The sequence below is a fragment of the Erinaceus europaeus genome, chromosome 14 (assembly GCF_950295315.1).
Source record: "Erinaceus europaeus chromosome 14, mEriEur2.1, whole genome shotgun sequence".
Lineage (NCBI taxonomy): Eukaryota > Metazoa > Chordata > Mammalia > Eulipotyphla > Erinaceidae > Erinaceus > Erinaceus europaeus.
The window spans coordinates 42,220,049-42,243,655 of NC_080175.1; the positions used below are offsets into that span (position 1 = coordinate 42,220,049).

General features: G+C 46.7%; 1 protein-coding gene across 4 annotated transcripts in view; it reads right to left on the reverse strand.

The window, feature by feature from the left end:
* Positions 1 to 23,607, reverse strand: part of OGDH (oxoglutarate dehydrogenase) — an 84,567-nt gene that overhangs the window by 18,748 nt on the left and 42,212 nt on the right. Inside the window, exons 4-10 of one of the 4 annotated variants that reach the window (XM_007524395.3) lie at positions 22,099 to 22,189; positions 14,454 to 14,498; positions 6,640 to 6,755; positions 3,764 to 3,918; positions 3,497 to 3,643; positions 2,236 to 2,326; positions 1,460 to 1,639 (exon numbers count right to left, since the gene is read on the reverse strand). In XM_007524395.3, coding sequence (XP_007524457.1) covers positions 1,460 to 1,639; positions 2,236 to 2,326; positions 3,497 to 3,643; positions 3,764 to 3,918; positions 6,640 to 6,755; positions 14,454 to 14,498; positions 22,099 to 22,189 — 825 coding nt within the window. Of the gene's footprint in view, positions 1 to 1,459; positions 1,640 to 2,235; positions 2,327 to 3,496; positions 3,644 to 3,763; positions 3,919 to 6,639; positions 6,756 to 14,453; positions 14,499 to 21,871; positions 21,975 to 22,098; positions 22,190 to 23,607 lie in introns of all 4 variants that reach the window. The other 3 variants (XM_060171602.1, XM_007524396.3, XM_007524397.3) reach the window with 3 other exon arrangements.

Sequence of the window (23,607 nt, forward strand, 5' to 3'; positions counted from 1 at the left end):
TTATTTTTATTATTGGGTAGAGGCAGAGAGGGGGAGAGGAGACAGGGAGGGAGAGAGACTACTTGTGAAGCTTCTCTCCCCCCCCCCCAACTGGGGACCAGGGGCTTGAATCTGGGTCCTCGGATACTGTAACATGAGCACTTAACCAGATGAACCACAGCCTGGCTCTTCGTTCTTTGATGGACTCAGGGACACACATTAAGTCAGGTGGATGGCAGGTCTGCTCTGGGGCTGCTGATGTCACGTCTGGTGGGAAAGGCACTGGGAGACGGGCCATCGCTTCCTTCCTGAGGAAAAGGCCGTGCTGTGTGTTTCCTCCCTGCAAAGCTGCGCCTGACCTCTGCCACGCCCTTTAACTTCAAGTGAAGCTCAACTACCCAGACCACTGCCCAGGAGGCACCCGAGTGAGGCACTGGAACCCTTGTTGGTGCAGGTCATCCTGGTGCAGGGGAGCTCTCACTCCAACAACCCAAAGGCTGCATTAGCCTTGAGCCCCATCAGGTCAGCTCCTGCCAGACTTGCTTGGCTGTAGAACCTCAGTCACTTGAAGTTACAGAACTTCTCGATGCTGATAGTTATGCAACACCCTGCAGTTCCCTGCATTCTGGGTTTACGAGGACTCAAAGAAGTGAGCTGCAGCTTTTCTGGGGTGGTGGCACTTGTGCCAAGTCTCTGCAGCAAGGTATCTGGCAGCCACACCAATGAGGCAAGTCAACCTTTCCTGCCTTGCATTCCAAGAACAGGCAGATGAGGGCCTTTAGTTCAGCCATTTTAAGTCTCCTCTGCTGCTTTTTCTTCACCAATTATTTTTTTTAGGACATTTCCAGTATCTAAATGAGCAGGACTCGAACAGCTTTTAGTCTACCTTTATGAATGTGGACTCAGACCAAGTTTCCCATCACTTCATTTCTTCTTGGCCGCAAATACCTGGGGGCAGCATCCTAGCTCAGGACTGCAGAAACTGCAAGCTCTTTCATGCCCCTGTCCAGCCAGCCCCTTACTGGTGGTCTCACTGCTGCTCAACAGGCCCTTGTTGCTGCCTTGAGCCATGTTGCACTATGCCGATCCCAAGCCTGGGAGTAACCACCCCCCAGCCTAACCCTCTCCAGGGAGCACACTGCCATGTAAGAGGTGTCAGTCAAAGTGGGAACTACTTCCTGTTCTCAGGGACACTCCTGGTCTGGCTCTCTCACCTGTCAGCTCTACAAATTCTATTTAAAGCTCAAGTCCACTTCCCCCTTTAGACCCCTCCTGTTCAGGGAGACCAGCACCCCTTTGTGCAGGAGAGGCATTTCACAGATGTGGAGATGAGGAACGTCACTTTGCTTCAGAAGTCACGAGCAGGGAGAACATTAATCTGTACGTGAGACTAGCTTATGACTCTCAAAGTCCATGTGGACTGTGCTGCCCGAAGCCAGGAAACTAACCTTGCCTGTGCCCGGGGTCCCCAGCGTCTTACCTTCTTCCCCTCGGTGTCCCCACAGTAGAACTGCTCAGCCTTGGTTTTGCCCATCACCACAGGGTCGGCTGCCTCCAGGTGAGAAGGGTTTGCCACCAGAGACAAGGTGATGTTCCTGTCTGTCACACGGTTGATCCGTCGGTGGTACATACCCAGGTGATACTTCACGTCCCCAGAACCCTGGCGTGCAAACAGCGAGTCTCCATGTTGGGCAAGATGCTGCTTCCTCTGCATAGCAGCCCGTCCTGCGTTGTTTCTACTCCCAGAAATCCTATTCCTGGGAGGCTGGGAAGTCTTCTTCCTTGGCCTGCCCTCACCCGTGGCCCAGGGAGAAGGCTCCTTCAGCACACGGGCAGGTCTGTGGGGGTGCCAGGTCTGACCTGACAGCTGCCCTTCTGAGGGGTGAGCCCCCTGTGCATGGTGAAGACTTCCGTCCCGACAAACTTTGAAGACTTCCTGCACCAACTTTCTTGAGGGTATATAATCTCTAAGTCTTCTACTCAAGCTCTGATTTCTTTTCCGTAACTAGATCTATTTTCTACCCCTGTGGAGGTTGAAGTCAGGCTTTTTTTCTCATATCCTGAAACCAAGCCCACACTCTGCCTTTAGCAGGTGCCTCTCTGAAACATATCTATATTCCTTGCAAAAAACTTATGTAGAATAAAAAAATCCAAGCCACCCAGCCCCTAGTGAATCTTTCCTGAGGTAAGTGGAGCCAGAGGGTATCATGTGGATGGAAATTCTTAACAATTGCCAAGAAAAGTCAGGTGTCTTACCTCATCAGCTGCCTCCAGCTTTGAATCAAACTGACAGAATATCTGCTCCAGCTCCTTCCTGATTACGTTCGCAAGCACATTCAGCCGCCCCCTGGGACACACAGGAGGTGAGCAGGGCCTGGGCAGAGTGCTGCTCTACCATGAGCATGTCACCCTCCCTCTGCAGGGCATCTGAGGCCATGAAGGCAGAAAGGGAGAAAGTGAAGGCTCTGTTGTGACCCAACTAGAACATTGTGATTTAATTCCTTGAGGAAAAAATAATTTACTTTTTTTTTTTTCTTCTTCAAGGGTTATTGCTGAGGCTAGATGCCAGCACTATGAATCCACCACTCCTGATGGCCATTTTTTCCTTCTATTTTATTCGATAGGACAGAGAAATTGAGAGGCATGGGGGAGATAGAGTAAGAGAAAAATACACCTGCAGACCTGCTTCACCCATCCTCCCCTCCTGCAGGTGGGGAGTGGAGCTTGAACCAGGGTCCTTGCATATGGTACTATTAAGCACTTAACCAGGTGTGTCACAACCCAGCCCTAAATTTACTTATTTATGAAGCAGAGGCCAGGGCACTGATGATGTGTTCTGGCATGTGCTGGAGACCTAACCTAGCACCCCTACATGGGTATCTGTACTCTACCCACCGGGCTACCTTCTTGGCTGCCAGATTCAGCCAGAAATGGAGAGGAGAGAGGGAGGTAGAGAGAGAAACAGACACCTGCAGCCCTGCTTCGCCAGCTGCAAAGCTTTTACCCAGTAGGTGGGACTAGGGGTTTAAACCTGGGACCTTGCACACTAATGTGTGCACTTAACCACAACCAGGACCCTCCAGATTAAAATCTTTCAAGTTGGGAGTCGGGTGGTAGCGCAGCGGGTTAAGCACACATGGTGCAAAGCGCAAGGACGGGCATAAGGATCCCAGTTCGAGCCCCCGGCTCCCCACCTGCCGGGAGTCGCTTCACAGGTGGGAAGCAGGTCTGCAGGTGTCTATCTTTCTCTCCCCCTCTCTGTCTTCCCCTCCTGTCCATTTCTCTCTGTCCTATCCAACACTACGACATCAATAACAATGACATCAGTAACAACAACAATAATAACTACAACAATAAAAAGGGCAACAAAAGGGAAAATAAATATAAAAAAAGAAAAACATTTTAAAATCTTTCAAGTTGTGGCACTGTCTGGAGTGAAGACTGTTAAGGGTCAGCCCTGAGCAGGGTTGGTGCCCCTGCAGGCCAGTGAGTACTGCGACGGGGCGGCAGCAGGTACCTGTGCGGCATCCCCATGATCACGTAGTCCACTCCATTCTCACTCGACTTGTCAATGATGGTCTTCAGGGCTGGGATCAGCACCTCACAGCCTTCCAGGCCAAAGCGTTTCTCGGAGGACCACTTCCGCTGCAGGAAATCTTCAAACCTGGGTGGAAACCAGGATGTTCTGCATGAGCCAGACCACCAGGACCAGCTGGCGGTGGTCATCCAGACAGGGCCACTGCTTCCCTGGGAGGGGGACACACCCCACAACTCCCACCGGTACCTGGTGGACCGCACAAGCCTGGCCAACAGGGTCCGCTTCTCCTCATTGGTGAACTGCATGATCCCGGGGGTCTCAAATTTCTGCCGGATCCACTGGCACTGTTCTAGGTCATTGATGAACATGAACTCCACCCCGATGTGCTGGCAGTAGGCCATCTGTTTCACACAACAAGAAGGAGAACTCTCACCTACTGCTCAACCAAGGGAAGGGGCTCACCTGCTGCTTCCCTTTCCAATGCAGGCAGAGCTGCTGTAACCAGGACCCCCAGGTCCACTGTGCTCCCTTAAGAGAACAGACCACACCTGCTGAGGTACCAAGTTCTCTGGGGGGTAGCCCTTCTGCCCTCAAGCCCAGACTGAGCACAGCATCATGAAAGAGAAAGGTCCAGGGCTGCCAGGGGACGCCAGCTCATCAGTACTAAAAATGCAGACGTCTCTTAATGTTATAGTTTCTTCTTTTTAACAACTGACTCCTGGGAAATTTAGCTCTCACAGATTACAAAGAAAGGATCCTGAGCCAGCCCAATAGATCTGCAGCCCCCAAACAGACTGACTGCATACCCTGGTACTGCCGAGGGTGAGCTGGGCAGCATACAGGTCAGTTCTGATGGGAAGAGTACAGTGGGGAGTTAAGAGACATGGAAGATCAACTCCCAGGTAGTCAGTTCAAGGCCTTTTCTATCCACCAGCCAACAGCCAGGAGTCAGGACAAGAAAGCAAGCCTGAATCAGCACTGGAATTCCAGAAGGAGGTGGCCCAAGTGTGGCCTCAGATTTCACAGGCTCTATAAATTTGTGTGCAGAGCTGGGGCCTTGAGCATCGGATTTCATCCTTCTGGGCCTGCTTTTCCATTCAAACACAGCCAGAGAAAAAGACAACACCCCAGCTTTTTGGGGGCTAAGACTCCAATGGCAAGGCATGTGCCCTACCTGGTGAGCTCTCTATGGCGCTGAAAAACAACCTTTAAGTCTTCGCAGCGAATGTACTGAGTATGTGTGCCTCAGAGTGCTGCGCTCTGCCTGGCAGTCTGTCCATGACTCCTTCTTATTTTCACAACATGGAAACTGGCTGACCCAGTGTGGGGAGGCCTTTGCCTCATGGTTAGGAAACAAAGGGGACTTTGCTAGAACTCAGAAGTGACCAACAATAGCCTGTATCAGTCCAGTCAAGAGGGGCTAGGAAGTGCCATGGCAGGGATGTCTGTAGTCCAGGCCAATGTTCCAGACAGCTTCTAAGTTCTGGTACCACCCCAAATCAAAGAGAATCTCCCTGCTCTCTACTTCTCAAATGCCAGAGGTGATGAGAGGGACTGGAGGTGGAAGGTGTTAACCACGTGGGCCTCTCTCAACACCTCAGAGAGCCCTGCATACAGTGGCTCAGCTCAGGACTTTGCCAGGGATGCTGGTAGCACCCCATTAATGTACATGTCAGGTGGGAAACTATGGAATCCATGCTTTTTCATTATTATTATTATTTTTATTATATTTTTATATTTTATTATATATAGTATTACTGTATTATATTTTTAATTGTTTATATTATATATTTTTTCCATTTATTTTTTTTTGCCTCCAGGGTTATTGCTGGGGCTTGGTGCCTGCACTATGAATCCACTGCTCCTGGAGGCTATTTTTTCCCCCTTTTGTTGCCCTGGTTCTTTTATCGTTGTTGTAGTTATTGTTTTTATTGCTGTCGTTGTTGGATAGAACAGAGAAATGGAGAGAGGAGGGAAGACAGGGGGAGAGAAAGACAGACACCTGCAGACCTACTTCACCTGTGAAGTGACTTCACGCAGATGGGGAGCAGGGGGCTCGAACCGGGATCCTTATGCCAGAACTTGCGCTTTGTACCACCTGTGCTTAACCCGCTGCGCTACCGCCCGACTCCAATTTTTTTTACCAGTCTGACTTATGATGGTGAAGGGGATTGAGCATGGGGACTACTGAGCCTCAGGTACAAGAGTCTTTTTGCATAACCATTATGCTATCTCTCCTGCCCTTGCAGAGTCAATTCTGAGATGCCAAGTCCACTGTATTTTCTCAATCTGAGCTAGGTGTTGACCTTGAGGTCAGAAAACTCAGACAGTGCTGAGGAATGGCTGCTGTTCCTCGTCAAGGGCAATTTACCCTTGCACAGAGGCGGAAGATGACGTCTGCTAGGGTGGGAGGGGCAGGGCAGGAGGTGTGTGTTGCAGTGTCACTGCAGGTTTAGGGAGGAGGAGGAGGAATACAGAAGATGAGGGGATGGGCAGGGCAAGGAAGAGGAGTAAGCAGACAGACCTGTGTCTGGGAGAGGGGCTGCCACCCCACCAGGGACTCATAAATTCCCTGCCAGGCAGAACACAAGTACTGGGGACCTCACACATATGAAATAAATTCTGACTAGGACTCAAATATGATATTCGATATTTTTGTCCTCTAGTGGATTGTAAAGATAACTGTTTATGGGAGTGGGGTAGTAGCGCAGAGGGGTAAGCGCAGGTGCCGTAAAGCACAAGGACCAGCATAAGAATCCCGGTCCAAGCCCCCGGCTCCCCACCTGCGAGGGACTCGCTTCACAGGTGAAGCAGGTCTGCAGGTGTCTATCTTTCTCTCCTCCTCTGTCTTCCCCCCCTTTCTCCATTTCTCTCTGTCCTATCTAACAACAACCTCAATCAACAACAATGACTACAATAAGAAACAAGGGCAACAAAAGAGAAAAATATATATATAAAAAATTAAAAAAAAAGAAAATAGCTGTTTATAAAGTATCAAAGTAAACGCTCCCTTCCCCTTACATTAAAAATATATTCAGGGCCAAGAAAGAAGCAGCCTGGTCTTGAGGGTCTCTAGCCATGGCAGGCTTCCAGAAAGATTTTCACAAGAGTTGTTTCCTTACCTCCAGGCGCCGGATGATCTCTCTCAGAGGAAGAGCAGACTCCTGCCCCCCGATGAAGGTGGTGGTGGGTAGGTGGAATACTTTGTCCAGGTCAGACTCATCCAGGCCATAGAATCCTGCAGGGTGAGGAGAAAAGGGGCATAGCCACACAGGGGCCAGAATTTACAGGAGGGAAAAGGGACTCCCCAGAGGAAGACAGAAATCATAAACCTCTGGTGCATATGAAAGTATTTTACAGCCAGAAAAAGACTTTAGCAACAAATAGAAGCTTAGAATATTGTTGGGTATTACAGGTTGAGTTAGAGTAAGATCTGTATTATGCATGTATTAGTCTAATGCACCCATTCGTGATTTAGGAGCAAACATTTCAAGATCCCAAAGACACAGATCACTTGATTTGAGAAGACAGTAGGCAAGTCAATCAGAAAAGCAAATGAAAAATAGCTAAGGAGGAAATTCAAGTTGAGTGGGGAATCAGAATAGAGTAGGTCATTGATGTGTTATGTGACAAAGGTACGTGGTGAGTGACAGGAAGTGAGGGGAATAGTCACCAAGCAGCCAGGTGGTATGCTGGAGAGCTGCCAGGCAGCAGAGCAGATTTAATTGGCCATCCTCCAATGAAGACAGGGCTCTTCTGCAAGGCCTCCAATCGTACTTCCCTGATCTATTCTTCTGATAGCACTCAGTAGAAGTAAATCTTAGTCTCCTCTCCTTGGTCCAACATTAACAAGTATTTACTGGCTGAAAGCTAATGGATTTACCACCAGTAACTCAATGATTGCGAGTACTGCTGTGAGTACATGCAAGCACCTACTCTGAATGTTAAAAATGCAATGGGTGAGCTCTCACAGTATTTGCTGGTTTTCTGTTGAGTTAAGGTGGGGAGAGAGACCTGGAGGAAAACAAGCTGGTGACACTGGAGGCACGCTCCCACTTCCCCTTGCAATAGCACTCTGGCTCCAGTGAGATGTGTGGCTCAGAACCAACATTTCACACACCAACATTTAATACGGAAGCCCCACTGCCCAGTGGAAAGAAGCACAGCCTCCTGGATCTGACTGCACCAACTCAGACCCATTTCCTGGCTTTCTGTGCACATGAGAGCAGCAGTGAGACCCAGCTGCTGGGCATAGGATCCCAGAAGTCACCTGTAAACCCAGCTGTGTGTTAAGATCCTCTGGCAAGCTGTAAACATGCGCACTAATGGGCTTTCAAGCCCAGAACTGACTCAGCTCACCACGGATGCTCTGGGAATTGTCACCTCATGTGTTCCTAGTCTAGCTGGCTTGCTTACTATACAGCCTTGATCAGAAACATTCAGGGTGCATTTTTTAAGTCTTAAAGTAAATCTCATGCCTTTTAGGACCTTTCTCATATTTTAAAAAGGGGCAAGCTGCTGTTTTTCCTTGGAGGAGTGATGATAGCAACAGTGCTACAGTTCTGCCCAAGCTCTCCCCTGCAGTCACTCTCTCCAGATGAGCCTGGGTGAAGCACTAGGCTCCCCTCACTCATACATCTGGGAGCATTTTTCCTAGGTACTGGTAAGAACCACACAAGGGGCCAGGGATTTAGAATATCTAGGGTGCACAATGTGAGGAGCAGCTCACTGAGAGGCAGGCAGTGAGGCGTACACCCCAGAGAAGAGACCTCTCCACATTGCTCTGTACAGCAGCACCTCTGTTCCTCCAGCTGGCTTTTCTTGGGCTATCCTGGGAAACTCAAAAGCACCTCTGAGTTCTTCTGTCAGCTGAGTGATAAAAAATCTACAGCTATCTACTCCTGAGAAGGTGGAGTAGACATCTTTCTATTCTGACATCAAGGCTAACTAGACCAGACATCACAAAATGTGAAGCAATTTTAAGACAGCTCTGAAAGGCAGAGGCAGCTGATCAGCTAGGAAGTTTGTAGAGGAGGGTGTTCTTTCTGGGTTTTCCTTTCGGCTTTCCATTTCCAAAATTCAGAGCAAGGAACCAATAACCCAGAAATTCCCACAAATATAGAACCAACCAACCAAAAAACAAAACAAAACAAACAAAACACTGCTCTAAGGGGCCAGAGGATGGGCCACCAAGAAAACTTTCTGCTCACACCCACATAACACAGTACTATAGAGCCACGCATACCTCCACTGGGCTGTATGCACTCCAACCTCAAACCCCATCCCAAGGTTTTAGAGAAGGCTTGGAGCCTAAACTTATCTCTCTTCCAGGAGATAATTTGACTACCCATTTTCAACCACAACGTCAGTGAAGACCTCCAGAGACATAAGGATTACTAGGTGGGATCCTCCCCACCAGAGCAGCATGCAGAAGAACTCTAACAGGGAGATTCCAGATCCCATAACATCCAGTGTGCCCTGGCTTCAATAATAAAAAAGATCACTCATGTAAGAACTGCGAATGGCTGTCTGTTAAGATTAACAGGCATCAATAACAAGGTAACAGGAGTCAGAACTGTTTAAGATTTAAGCAACCACTGTCAAGTGGCTTGAGCAAGTAGAACATACGAGATAAAAGAGAAAAATAGGATGGTCTCAGAAAATGATTGACCAAATGGAAAAATTTGAAACTAAAATAATGTAATGGCCAAAATTCAAGCTAAGTAGGTGGGCTCAATGACAGAATCAAGGCACAGGATCAGTGAGCTTAAAGGCAGAATGAAAACAAGCCAAAGTGAAGACCAAAGAGAACTTAAATGAGAAAAAGAAAATCTGAGTGCGTTGGAGACATATGACAGCCTAGTGGAAAGATCTCTGATAAACCTCAAAAATAACTGAACAAAGCTGAGTAGTGCTCTAGTTAAAAAAGAAAGGAAGAAAGAGAAAAGAAAAATGACTAAAAAACCTGCAAATAAAGCGAAAAGAATCTAATCTATAGATTTCAGAAGCTGCATGAGCTCACAAAATAAACCCAAAAGAAATCAATGCTAAGGTCCAGGAGGTGGTACAATGAGTATAGGGCTGAATTAGGAAGCATGAGGCCCTGGATTCGATCCCCAGCATCCCATGTGGCAGAGTGATGCTCTGGTGTTCTCTCTCCATTTCATATTAATAAAATTCTTAAGAAAAAAAAATAGAGAAGAACCCCATTATAAAACGAGCTTCTCTCCCCAGAGCCAGGGCTTTGAGCATGTGTGATTTCACCACTCCTGGTCACTTTTTTCACTCAGATAGAAAGAAGGAGAGATACCAGAGTACCAGAGTTGCCTCAGATTGTCACAGCGCTGCACCACGTGATGCTGTGGCTCAAACCCGAGCCTTGTGCATGGCAAGGTTTATGTCTTATGGGGAGAGCTATCTCTCAAACTTTTCCAATAGAGAAAAATATGAAACAGTGAGTGTTTCATTAGAAACCACAGAAATCAGGGGAATTGGGTGGTAGCGCACATGGCACCAAAGCGCAAGGGCCGGTGTAAGGATCCTGGTTCGAGCCCCCAGCTCCCCACCTGCAGGGTAGTCGCTTCGCAAGCGGTAAAGCAGGTCTGCAGGTGTCTATCTTTCTCGCCCCCTCTCTGTCTTCCCCTCTCTCCATTTCTCTGTCCTATCCAACAACAACAATAAAAAACAAGGGCAACAAAAGGGAATAAACAATTAAAAAAATAAAAACACAGAAATCAGCAGAACGTGTTACCATACTTTTTTTAAAAAAAAAAAAAAGAATGTATTTATTCATGAGAAAGATAGGAGGAAAGAACCAGACATCACTCTGGTACATGTGCTGCCAGGGATTAAACTTGGGACCTCATGCTTGAGAGTCCAATGGTTTATCCATTGTGCCACCTCCCAGACCACTACCATACTTTTTAATAGCCAAGAATAACAACAGTTTACTTAAACCCTCTACCCAGTATCCTTGACAGTATCCTTGAATGTAGGGAAGACTGAGACAGCCTTAAATGAAGGGAAACAATTACTCCAGATGAGTAAATTCTTTGAAAAAGTCAGTAACATTGAAAAACCTAAAATGACATCAATAACAACAATGACAATAACTACAGCAACAATAAAAAAAACAAGGGCAACAAAAGGGAAAATAAATATAAAAAAAAAATTTTTAAAGGGGAGTTGGACGGTAGTACAGCGGGTTAAGTGCAGGTGGCGCAAAACGCAAGGACCAGCTTAAAGATCCCGCTTCGAGCCCCCAGCTACCCATCTGCAGGGGAGTCGCTTCACAAGTGGTGAGGCAGGTCTGCAGGTGTCTATCCCCCCACCCCGTCTTCCCCTCCTCTCTCGATTTCTCTGTCCTATCCGACAACAACAATAACTACAACAATGAAACAAGGGTAAAAAAGGGAATAAATATTTAAAAAAACAAAACTACAGTTAGGGCTGGGGAGATAGCACAATGGCTACACAGAAAGACTTTCATTCCTAAGGCACCAAAGATGTCAGGTTGTATCACCATAAGGCAGAGCCGAGCAATGCTCTGGTTTAAAGAGAAAAAAATTATATATATATTTAATATGTTTGATGAAAGACTAAATCCTCCCTAATGTCTGGACAAGGCCATAATGTTCATTTTCACTACTGTTATTTAACACAGTGCTGGAAACTCCAGCCAGAGCAATAGCTGAAGGGAAAAGAACACAGAGCAACCAATAAGCATAGCCTACGGTCACTGCTGGCCTCTCAGGCATGAGGTCTCAAGTTCGATTTCCAACATCACTTGTCAGAGTGATGATGGTCTGGTTTGCTAATATACCTAAAAAAGGTACATGGGCTGGATGGTGGTGCGCCCAGTAGGGCATACACCTTACCACATGTGAAGATATGGGTTCAAGCCCTCAGTCCCCATGGGATAATGAGTGCTGTACCACTGTATGTGTTGTGTGGTCCCCTCTCACCCTCTCAAAAGCAAAGTGTTAGCCAGGAGTGTCATGCAGGCACCAGCCCCAGTTGGTAAACTTGGTGGTAAAAGAGGGAAAAAACTCAACACAAATTGGAAAGAAAGAAAAATGTGAGAATCAGTATTTTAGCAAAACACAATATAAACAAAAAGTTTTATCTTTATAGTTGTGATGTGGATACTAATATATATATATATGGGCTTGTGGACCGGGCAGTAGTACACTGGGTTAAGTGCTATCATGGAAAGCACAAGGACTAGTACAAGGATCCTGGTTCAAGCCCCTGGCTCCCCAACTGCAAGGGGATTGCTTCACAAGCAGTGAAGCAGGTCTGCAGGTGTATCTTTCTCTCCTGTCTTCCCTTCAACAATTTCTCTGTCCTATCCAACAGCAGTAGCAGCAACAACAACAATGGAAAAAAGATGGCCACCAAGAGCAGTGGATTCATAGTGCAGGCTAATAACCCTGGAGGCAAAAATATATAGAATAAAATAAAAAGGGGGCCTGGTGGTGGCGCACCTGGTTAAGCCCACGTTACAAAGTGTATAAGGGCCTGGGTTCAAGCCCCTCATTCACACATGCAAGGGAAAGCTTCACGAGTGGTGAATCAGTATTGCATGTCTGTCTACCCTTTCCCTCTATTAAAAATAAAATACTTAATTGGTAAATCTAGCAGGAAAATTATATGCTGGAAATCACAAAACACTGTTAGAAAAGTGGCCCAAAGGGGACCAGGTGGTGGGGCACCTGGTTAAGTGCACACATTGCCATGAGCAAGGACCCTTATTGGAGCCCTCTACCCACCCTGCAGGGGGGAGCTTCACAAGTTGTGAAGTAAGTCTGCAGGTATCTCTTTCCCTCTATCTGCCTCTCAATTTCTCTATCCTATCAAATAAAATAGAAAAGAAAAAAAAAAAAAGGAAAAATGGCCACAGGGAGTGGCAGATTAACTGTGCAGGCACCCAGTCCTAATGATAACCCTGCTTGGAAAAAACAAGTCTAAATAAGGAAAAGACAATTTCAATAGCTCTAGTAATCCACATAGTGTGAAGCTGGAGGAGGATCAGACAGATAAAATAGACAGTTCAGGAAGTTGTAAACTTACAAGTTGAATGGATTTTTGATAAAAGTAATGAAGTGACTCTATCAGAAAAAAATTAATATTCAGGTGCTGGGGCAACTGTATATTCATATCTTATGCAAAATCAACTCACTTTTGCTGTGCAAAGGTTCCTACCAGCTGAAAAATGGAACCAACAAAAAGATCTTCAAAATGGGGAGTCGGGCAGTAGCACAGCGGGGTAAGCGCACGTGTCGTGAAGTGTAAGGACCTGCGTAAGGATCCTGGTTCAAGCCCCTGGCTCCCCACTTGCAGGGGAGTCACTTCACAGGCGGTGAAACAGGTCTGCAGGTGTCTATCTTTCTCTTCCTCCTCTGTCTTCCCCTCTCTGCATTTCTCTCTGTTCTATCCAACAACGACATCAATAAATAATAACTACAACAATAAAACAAGGACAACAAAAGGGAAGAAATAAATAAATAAAAATTAAAAAAAGATCTTCAAAATGTGAATAATTAAAACTGTGCTATGCCCAGGCCAAAGACCGTGACTTAGCTGGAAGAAGAAACAACTTATTACTACAAAACAACCTCAATAAAACTCTAGAGGGAGTCGGGCTGTAGCACAGCGGGTTAAGCGCAGGTGGCGCAAAGCACAAGGATTGGCATAAAGATCCCGGTTCGAACCCCGGCTCCCCACCTGCAGGGGAGTCGCTTCACAGGTGGTGAAGCAGGTCCGCAGGTGTCTATCTTTCTCTCCTCCTCTCTTGTCTTCCCCTCCTCTCTCCATTTCTCTCTGTCCTATCCAACAATGACAACAACAATAAAACAACAAGGGCAACAAAAGGGAATAAATAAATAAAATAAATATTTTTTTAAAAAACTCTAGAAAATCATGCTAATTAAGAAATGCCAACTCCAGGCTAGGAGATACCATAGTGGTTCATGTCTGATGCTCCATAGTTCCAGGTTCAATCCCCATACCACCATATGCCAAAGCTGAGCAGTGTTTTGGTTTAAAAGAAACAAAAAAGTCATTTTCAGAAGGTTACAGATTTTTATTCCATCTGTACAGCATTCTTAAGATAAACTAGAACCTGAGAACTAGTGGTTAACAGGTGACTTTGGTAGGAATGACCCTGGTAACACAGAGGTGGGTATGGTAGATGGTGGTAGCATCAGTGATGTACAATGGCTTACTAGATGTCATCCTTGTGGGAAATGGGCTAAGAGGTGCACGGACCAGTTATTACAGCTGCATATAAAGATACAATTATCTAAAAAAAAAAAAAAATCACATCTCAGATATAAGATGGAGGAAAGAACTTCTCAGGAAAACCTGGTGCAGAGGAAGACTGGCCAGTGAGGTGTGTGACAACAGATGACCCCCAGTGCTTCTACTCTGGATTCCTCAAAACATCTCCTGCTCAGACCTTAGGGCTGGTAAAAGAGTTTCACTCTTGATCAAATTTTTTTATCAAAATTTGAGTTGTCCTTCAAACATGGGAAGAGTAGTGTCAAAATGTACAGGAAACAGATAATCTGAAAGAATCCAGAGTCCAGTCAAAGCCACAGGCTGGATGAGGAGTGGAGGTGGCGACATGCAGAATGTAGTGTGGCCTTGGGCCCCAGCTGGGTGGAACAGGAGCTCGAGACAGACTACACTAAGGATGGGAGCTCAGCTAAGCAATGAGAAAACACATGAACGGAGTGGACTGAAACGAAAGTCATCGAATAGCTCTACTTGTTGGTTTAACAACTTAAATGACAGGAAAAATGTACTTCAAAACAGACGTCAAAACACTTTGACAGAAGCTGAGTCAACTTTCCCCAAATTGCATGCTAGGAAAAGTTGCACTTCCTATTCAAATGAAGTCCCTGTAGAGAGAGGGAAAGACTCATTTTCATACCTCCTACTGTTAGCATTCGAAGTCGTTCCTTGAAAACTGCAAGATCTGATAGGCAGAGTGGGGTAGCATGGGTGAGCGCAGAAGGAAAAAGACATGTAAGAGTTAGTTTTTAAAAACAAACCAAAATACCCAAATCCACAATCACGGGTGGCACAAATACTGTCACGGAGACACACACATGTAAGGAGAGGAGGGAGGCATGTGGTCTGAGAGCCATCTTGTAGCATGGACACTGCTCCTAAATGCCTGAACAAGGACAGGTAGTCCCCTCCCCCACACCTAGACGCCACCAAGTGAAAGTGTCTGAGATATCAGCCCCTACCCTGAGAACTTAAGATTTATCTAGACTACTTCACGATGAAAACATTGGAGAAGGAAAGATGAGGCATTTTTAGCGTACCATTCCTATCAGCTGGAGCAGTAGGCAGCCACCTGGATTCCAAGCCTCAAGGTTCAGAAAGATCCCAAAAAACAGAAGCTGGGTCTGTGGACTCCCCTGAGAGTGGGCAGAACCAGGACATGTAAGCTCAGCTGTGCACATCTCTACCTGTAAGATTTGTAGTCAATTCTGCCACACTGGGATGGAAGCCTTCCTATTTATTAGGACACACAAAATACCTTCTCCTGATTTGGTCAGGAGTGTGTGGGCAACTTGAGGTAACAGGGGCGACAGGGCTGACAGTGAATGGACAGAGCAAGTTGTGTCCCAGGAGCACACAGGAGACCAGCAGCATTTCCTTGGAAACTGAAGGTGAGACCGACCCAGTGAGCATGAATAAGTCCTGCTCTAAATGCATACTGGGTGGGCAGAGAGGCCTTTTCCTTCCCAAACCACAGAGCCAGTGGCTCTTAATACAACATCCGCATTCTGCACACATGTATGAATGCTTTCAAGACGGATGGAGATGCTTCATTTCCTTCATTCATTAGAATCAAGGTATAGGTCCACGGGCAGGCACAGATTGTGCTCTCCCTCAGAGAGAACTGCAAAGTCACAATTTCTAGGAAACGTCTGAAGGCAGATGTTTACACTTGCTCACTCTGGATGCTAAGGGTCTGCATGCTACTTCATTCCCCCCCATCTCTAAATAAAATAAAATGCAAATACCACAAATCAAAAGACAGTCAACAGAAGATAAATACAATCTGGTAGTTGTTCAAGATCTCACAGGATGTGGTCTGGGAGGTAGCGCAGTGAATATAGCACTGAACTCTCAAGCATGAGGTCCTGAGTTAGATCCCCAGCAGCACATGTACCAGAGTGATATCTGGTTCTCTCCTATCTTTTTCATTAATAAATGAAATCTTACAAAAAATTTTTCAGGATCCCTATCCCTTCAACACCATCAAAAAGTTACTTCCTGGGGGTTGGACGGTAGCGCAGCAGGTTAAGTGCACGTGGTGCAAAGTGCAAGGACCAGCATAAGGATCCTGGTTCAAGCCCCTGGCTCCCCACCTGCAGGGGAATTGCTTCATAGGCAGTGAAACAGGTCTGCAAGTCTTTTGAAACAGGTCTTTCTCTCCCCGTCTTCCCCTCCTCTCTCCATTTCTCTGTCCTTCCAACAGTGAAGGACAACAACAATAACCACAATAAGGCTACAACAAGGGCAACAAAAGGGAAAAAAAAAAAAGGCCTCCAGGAGCAGTGGATTCATGGAGCAGGCACTGAGCCCAGCAATAACCCTGGAAGCAAAAAAAAAAAAAGTTACTTCCTGACTCTCAGCTGCTAGAAAGACAAGTAATTGCTGGGATCTGACCCTCCAGTTTCCAAGGGAAACACAGCTGCCAAGAAGCAAGGGTGAGTCCCTGGGGCCTATGTGTGACTTTGTCAGCTCCTGAACAGCTGAGAGGAAGAGCCAAGGCCCCATGCGGTCCCAACATTTCTCCACAACGGGACGTCCCACCATGACCTCAGGAGGCTGCTACCCTGAGTCATTTAGGTGCTCTGCTCCTCACTCTCCACTCAACCAGTGCCCTGCATGCTGTATGAGGCAGCACTCAGCTCTTTTGCTCTACAGAACTGGCTTCTAATCAACTTTCAGATTTCTAGTCATCATGGGGCTAAGACATAACCGGACAAACCTAGAGTGTTCTGGGAGGTAAGGTGGATACAGAGGGAGACAGACATTCCCCCTCTGTGATGTGAATCATCTAAAGTGCTGCCATAATTAGGGGCTTCTGATTTTTAAAAAATATTTATTTATTTACTTTTGTTGCCCTTGTTTTATTGTTGTAGTTATTGTTACTGATGTCACTGTTGGATAGGACAGAGAAATGGAGAGAAGAGGGGAAAACAAAGGGGGAGAGAAACAGACACCTGCAGACCCGCTTCACCTCCTGTGAAGTGACTCCCCTGCAGGAGGGGAGTCGAACCGGGATCCTTACTCTGGTCCTTGCTCTTTGCACTATGTGCGCTTAACCCGCTGTGCTACCACCCAACTCCCAGGGCTTCTGAATTTTTTAAAGTTTTTTAAAAATTTATTTCTCAGAGACTGGACGGTGGTGCACCTGGTTGAGCACACGTTACAATGCGCAAGGACCCGGGTTCAAGCCTCCAGTGTCCACCTGCAGGGGGAAAGCTTCACAAGTGGTGAAGCAGTGCTGCAGGTATTTGTCTCTCTCTCCCTTCTCTCTCAATTTCTGGCTGTCTCTATCCAATGAAGATAGTAAGGAAAATTTATTTATCAATGAGAAAGACAGGAGAGAAAAAGAACCAGACATCACTCCAGCACATATGATGCTGGGGACTGAACCCAGGACCTCATGCTTGAGAGCCCAATGCCCCATTCACTATGCCACCTCCTGGACCATTTGGCTTTTGAATTTTTTTTAAAATATTTTTTAAATTTATTTTGGATAGAGACAGTAATCCAGAAAGAAGGGGGAGAGGTAGAGAGACACCTGCAACACTGTTTAACCATTCATGAAGCTTCCCTCTGCAGGGAGACCGGGAGCTTCAACCTGAAGCCTTGTGTGTGCTCAACCAGGTGTGCACTGCCTGGCCCCTTGAACCGATTTCTAACTCACCAAGATTGACTCATGGACACATAAACAAGAGCAGTCTCATTTCCTCTTGAAAGAATTCAGCTTTGAGTTCTTATGTTAAATTTCATCTCAGTCTTAGTGACTGAAAAGTACTGGGCTGTCAGAAAAGTCATGATTTTTCTATAAAAAAAATGAGTCATGCTTTTTTTGACAGCCTGATGAAACTATTGAATTTACATAGAAATGAACTAATGGCATTTTAAGTTGGAACCTATTAAAAAGCTACACTTGAAAGAGAAGAAACAGACTAGAGGGAAGAGATGGGAAATTCTCCATTCTAAAGCAGTCAAGGGCAGCTCCACCAGAGTTCGAAGTAAGTTTGCTCCCTCCCCCATGAAGTGGTGGATTTGAGCACAGGCATCTGAAGGCAAGATTAATGACCATGGAAATAGAGTATCTACACCCTGTCGCTTTATGGCCAGCCAAAAAAGTCTTGATGGGAAAACAGGTTCTATCCAGGTGTCTCCTGCTGAAGCTCTCAACCTTTTCCCCTTGGGATATGGGGTTAACAATATAATGTGGCACATATTAAGATAAGTTTCTGGGACCCAACTAGAAGCTGGCCCCCAACTTCACACATCCTGGGGAAAGGTACTCTATCTGAGCAAGCGCACCTAGAACCCAGCATAGCCCATAGCTCATTGAGAACTAGTCCGACATTAAACTATCCACTACATCACTAGCCTCTGCATCACAGCAGCACCTTGGTGCATGAGTTGTGTGTTCGTGTAGACTGGTGGGTATGGCCATGGCCACCCAGGATGATCCCAGAAACCCTGCAAGTCTGAGGCTGCCCTAAAGGGCAGAGCGCGCCCACACAGGTTTTCCACCCATTACAGGGGCCAGGAGAAGTTCTGAGACAGAGTAGAGAGCCCTTGGCCAGCAATATCCAGGCTTTTCAATACTAGTTAGAGAAGGTCAAGAATTTAGCGAAGGGAGTCGGGCTGTAGCGCAGCGGGTTAAGCGCAGGTGGCGCAAAGCACAAGGACTGGCATAAGGATCCCAGTTCGAACCCCGGCTCCCTACCTGCAGGGGAGTCGCTTCACAGGCGGTGAAGCAGGTCTGCAAGTGTCTATCTTTCTCTCCCCCTCTCTGTCTTCCCCTCCTCTCTCCATTTCTCTCTGTCCTATCCAACAACGACAACAACAATAATAACTACAACAATAAAACAACAAGGGCAACAAAAGGGAATAAATAAATAAAATAAATATTTTAAAAAAAAAGAATTTAGCGGAAACTTTCAGTCCAATTTTTCCTAATACTTGCAGATGCAAGCCCTGACCACACCCAAGGGAGCACTGCATTTCAGGGCTGGTTTATGGTGGTGGGCTTCTGGTCTTCCACACCTAGCCATGGCCAGGGCTTCCCACTGCAGTCCTTTGTCCCTGTGCACACCTCTGATAGGTGTGTCTAATCCCTGGGTCTCAGAGTACCTATATCCTCAGGAAAAAGGCTACTCAGAGGAGCAGAGGGACTGAGCTGAGTGAAGGACACTGACACAGGACACCAATCCTGGACAGGCAAACACCCCAGATCTATACTTGCTTTGGCAGTTTTGCATCAGTGCTGCTGGCTCCCGGGGGGCCTGGGCTGTGCTATATCACTCAGCTAGGCAGAAAGTACTCCAGAAACGGGTTGCAATGTAAGGAGACAGGGTGCTCACGCCAGAACAATTAGTAGTCTTAAAGACCTATATACATTAAGGATAGGACAAAGACTAACTCTTCTACAGACACAGATGAGAGATTCATATCATGACTATTTTCTTGCACTTTCATCTTCCATGTCACACTATTGCAAATTCATTCCTTTTCTTTTTTTTAACCAGAGCACTGCTCATCTCTGGCTTCTGGTGGTACGAGAGATTGAACTTGGGACTTTGGAACCTCAAATATGAGAGTCACTCTGCATAACCCGCCCCACTATTTCAAATTCTTTTTTTTTTTTAATTTTTTTAAATATTTATTTAATTTATTTATTCCCTTTTGTTGCCCTTGTTGTTTTATTGTTGTAGTTATTATTGTTGTTGGATAGGACAGAGAGAAATGGAGAGAGGAGGGGAAGACAGAGAGGGGGAGAGAAAGATAGACACCTGCAGACCTGCTTCACCGCCTGTGAAGCGACTCCCCTGCAGGTGGGGAGCCGGGGTTCGAACCGGGATCCTTATGCCGGTCCTTGTGCTTTGCGCCACCTGCGCTTAACCCGCTGCGCTACAGCCCGACTCCCACTATTTCAAATTCTAAGAGTACTTTCTGCTTGCAAAGTGAAATGACTGCTCCCTAGCTTTCTCCTGACAGCTCTGACCAGAAGATGCAAAATGTCTCTCCACTGACCAGAGGATGCAAAATGTCTCTCCACCAGAAGGCTCATTGACCATCCTCATCTGGTCTTTTTCACACTCACTGTGGTGATGCTGAACTGGGAACTGCACACCACACAAAAGCACAAAATGCACAGATGTTATTCCACAGTGGAATGTAAAGAGAGGCTCTGGTAACCTAAGATGCATGAGAAAGAATAGCAGAGGCCCTGTGTATGGCACAGATGAGCTGTGAAATGATGTGCCAGGGGTATGGACAGCACTGGCTTCTCACACTCAAGAAATACTTGGGTTGGACTACTCCAGGGATTTCCAGAAAACCTGCTTCTGTCTGTCGGCTCTGGCTCTGTCCTAACCTGATCAGTCTCAAGAGGAAGAGAAAGCATGCTAGGCTATCCAGAAGTTATGTGACAGCTGTAAATCAGTTGAGAAAAAGGCTGTTTTGATTCCCTAAAATAGGCTACCATGGCTGGCTGCTGCCAGGGAGATGCAGCTTGAGTGGGTAAGTGAAACTCCCCCTGGTGCCCTATTCCTGTTTGAATGCTTTGCCATACAGAGAACACTAGCTTCCGTGGCCCATGCCCCTCTCTGGAGGTGGTTGTAGTCTATAGGCCTCCAGAGTGGGTGGGTGGGCTGGGGGATTCAGGATAGCTGAGCACAGCTTGTGTTAGGCCTGGCCTTGATAAGTGTCAGAGGCTAAAGAGGAAAGAGGCTTTTAGTGTCCTGGGAGACTGTACAAGAGAAGTTTGCTTCTTGGGGCCGGGTGGTGGTACAACTGGTTGTATGTACATATTACAATGTGAAGGACTGGGGTTTGAGTCCCTAGTCACTCACCTGTAGGGTGAAAGCTTTGCGAGTAGTCAAACAGTACTGCAGGTGTCTGTCTCTACCTCTATCACCCCTTCCCTCCTGATTTCTGGCTGCCTCTATCCAATAAATATAGTAAATTTGATTCTCAGAAGCACAAAGTACTGAATCAAGTAGCGGGATTCAACTTCAGCCCTTTCTTATCTGAACTGGCTCTGCACCGTCACACTCTAGAAGATTTCTCCAACTGCTCTAAATGGCTATGGCACAAAGTAGAGGAGACCCTGTGCTGTCTAGGAGCAGTGTCAACAAGCCCAAGAACAATTACAAGCTGCTGGCACTGGCCCCAGAGCAATGATGCGTGGAATCTAGCCCTCCCTGATAAACACCTGACACGCCCCCCCCAACACCCCCCAACTCAGTGATGCCTCTAAGGGCATCCAGACACTGCAGACAGTTACAAGCCATGATTCCATGGAGGCTAATGTGCCTCCTCCTAAAGCGCAGCATTAATCAGTAGGTAATCATTTCATTCACATGCATAGTAACTTTTTGTGTGTGTGAAAACCTGGCCATTATGAAATTAGTCATGTTATCACTTCAGCAAGGGTTAGCAGCATGGTGACTTGGAGCAGACTGGCCTGAGAAAGCAGCTGCAGGAGTGAGCAGCGGATATCACAGGATGCCACAACACACCTAAGCTCCGAGTGCACCTCCCTGCGTCCCACACGGATGCCTTCCAGAGCTGTGTGTGATCACCCGCATTTAACAGATACTCCCCCCCCCCCAAACTGCACAACCTGCTCTGGAATTTGCCCTTGGTCCACAACTGGCCACAGTATGCTTTGGAGGGGATAACATGTGACCACAGTTCTTTGAGCAAGGCCACAATACACTGAGATCTGGACAGGGGAAGTCAGAGCTTGTCTCTAATCGCTGCTGACCCCCTCCCTCTACCAAAGCATTCTTTCTCCTCCCCCCACCACAAGCCTTTCCTGCCCCACTTTTTTACTTTCTAATTTTGAGGCTTAGACAATGAAGCTCATGCAATCTGGCTGGAAAACAGATAAAAATAACTTGCTCAAAACACCCTAACTAAGGCTGCATTACCAGTAAATTTCAAGTGGTCAGAACAAAGGAAACTGCAGAGCCTCTTCCCTTCCGACTGCGGACATCCTGGCTATATCACAAGCTGTGACACAGAGGAGCTTACATAGCGCAGTGCTGACTGCTCTCAGACCCTCACCAAGTTTGTCTGTGGATGAGATAATGTCAGCGGGCACGGAGGAGTCCAGATCAGCATCCAAAATTCCCAGGGGGTCCAGCTGTGCTACATGGTGCCCTCGTATCTACGAATGGGCCAACGGTGGGGGAGGGAAGGACACACACAAAAGGACAGGAGAAAAAAAAGAGGGAAGGGGTAAAAAAAAAGTAAAATTACATTAAAATTATCATTTACAGATCAATTCTCACCCACGTTTGAAGAAACAGTTACTGGAGCATCATCAAAATTTACACAACTAATTCCGAGAGGATCAAGTTTTGCAATGTGGTGACCCCTGACCTGGAAGTAATAACACAAGCAAGTTGTTAAGCAGGGCTGTGGGGAGGGTGTAAGTTACACGTGGTCAGAGCTTCCCAAGAATATCAATAAACCCAAGTAACAAAGTCAGCTAAAAAAAAAAGTCTTAAAATGACTAATTTAAAAAGCATTCTTACATAACTGTTCCTATGTAAATAGCAATAAAAAAAAAATCTTAGGTTATAATAAACATGGCAGACCGAAAGTATAGATTTCTTGGGACACTTACACATTTCCTAAGATAAATAGAAGTGAGATTCTAGTGTGACCGCTGCTCAGCTTAGAACAGAGATGTACCTAGGGAGAAGCAAAGGCTCAGGACCAGCTGTGAGGGTCTGCTAAGCAGGCTGGGGCACAGTGGTGGGAGAAAAAAAAAAAATCACAAGAATTATAGCATTTGAGCTGTCTAGCTCCTTTTAATGTCAAACTTCTTTCCATCTTGGAGATCTCATCTGCGATTTCTTATTTGCAATCTGAGAAGGGATGGCTGCCAAGAAGTCCCAGAACGGTCAGCTGATGCTGAGGCTAAGTGAGGGCAGCAAAGGTCAGCAGGCTACAACCCCCACCCTGTGCCCCAGGGCAGCACTTGGCAGCACATGACCTTGCAAGTTACACAGCTCTATACTCTCGCTTTCATTTGCCCCAGGGAGCACCTCACTGGCCAGACTCTACTAGGATGGCCCTTTGCTACACTGTCCTATCGTGACACCAGAGGGAAATGGCCCATGCAGCTGTCTCCAGGAAACAGGAAGCTGAACACCAGAGAGAAAAAAACTCCCTTTGCTGTATCACAGCAACGCAGCAGGAGGTATCAGGGGAGCCCAGATCCCCAGGGGCTCTCAGAAGGGAGGACCCAAGCCTGCTTTTTCTCTTCCCATCCTTAGAACCAAGCACAGGCCAGGTTTTGAAGTCTGCCTTCTGAGTCTTTCCCCATGCCAGGTGAGGAATCTAGAAGAGGTTCTTGGGCTATGACAGGCCAGGAAGCCCTGTGCTGCCCTCCTCTGATGGGGAAACCATTAAATGATTATTTCTGGTTAAAATCCCCCTTCCTCTTTCCTATTCCCCTCAGCGTCTGCTCCCTCCACAGCAGCCACTGTTTGTGGGGGCTTTCCTTCTGTGCCTAAATTCTACAGGCTTATCTCTTTGGGTAGGAGCACCTGAGAAAACTTCTCTCAAAGAAGCATGCCCTCTCCTGGCCACCACTAACTCTGGCCCCTTCCTCATCCTGGCAACTGACTGGGCTACACGCCCAATGCGTGGCAAGAAATGAGGTGCTAACTCCAAGGCATTAAGGGTGCAGGGGATTGTTCACACAGACTGTCCTGGCTTCTTTTCTGCCCCTCTAGACATAAAAGGGGGAGAGAACAAGCATCTACATTTCGTGGAAGGTCAAAGTGTGA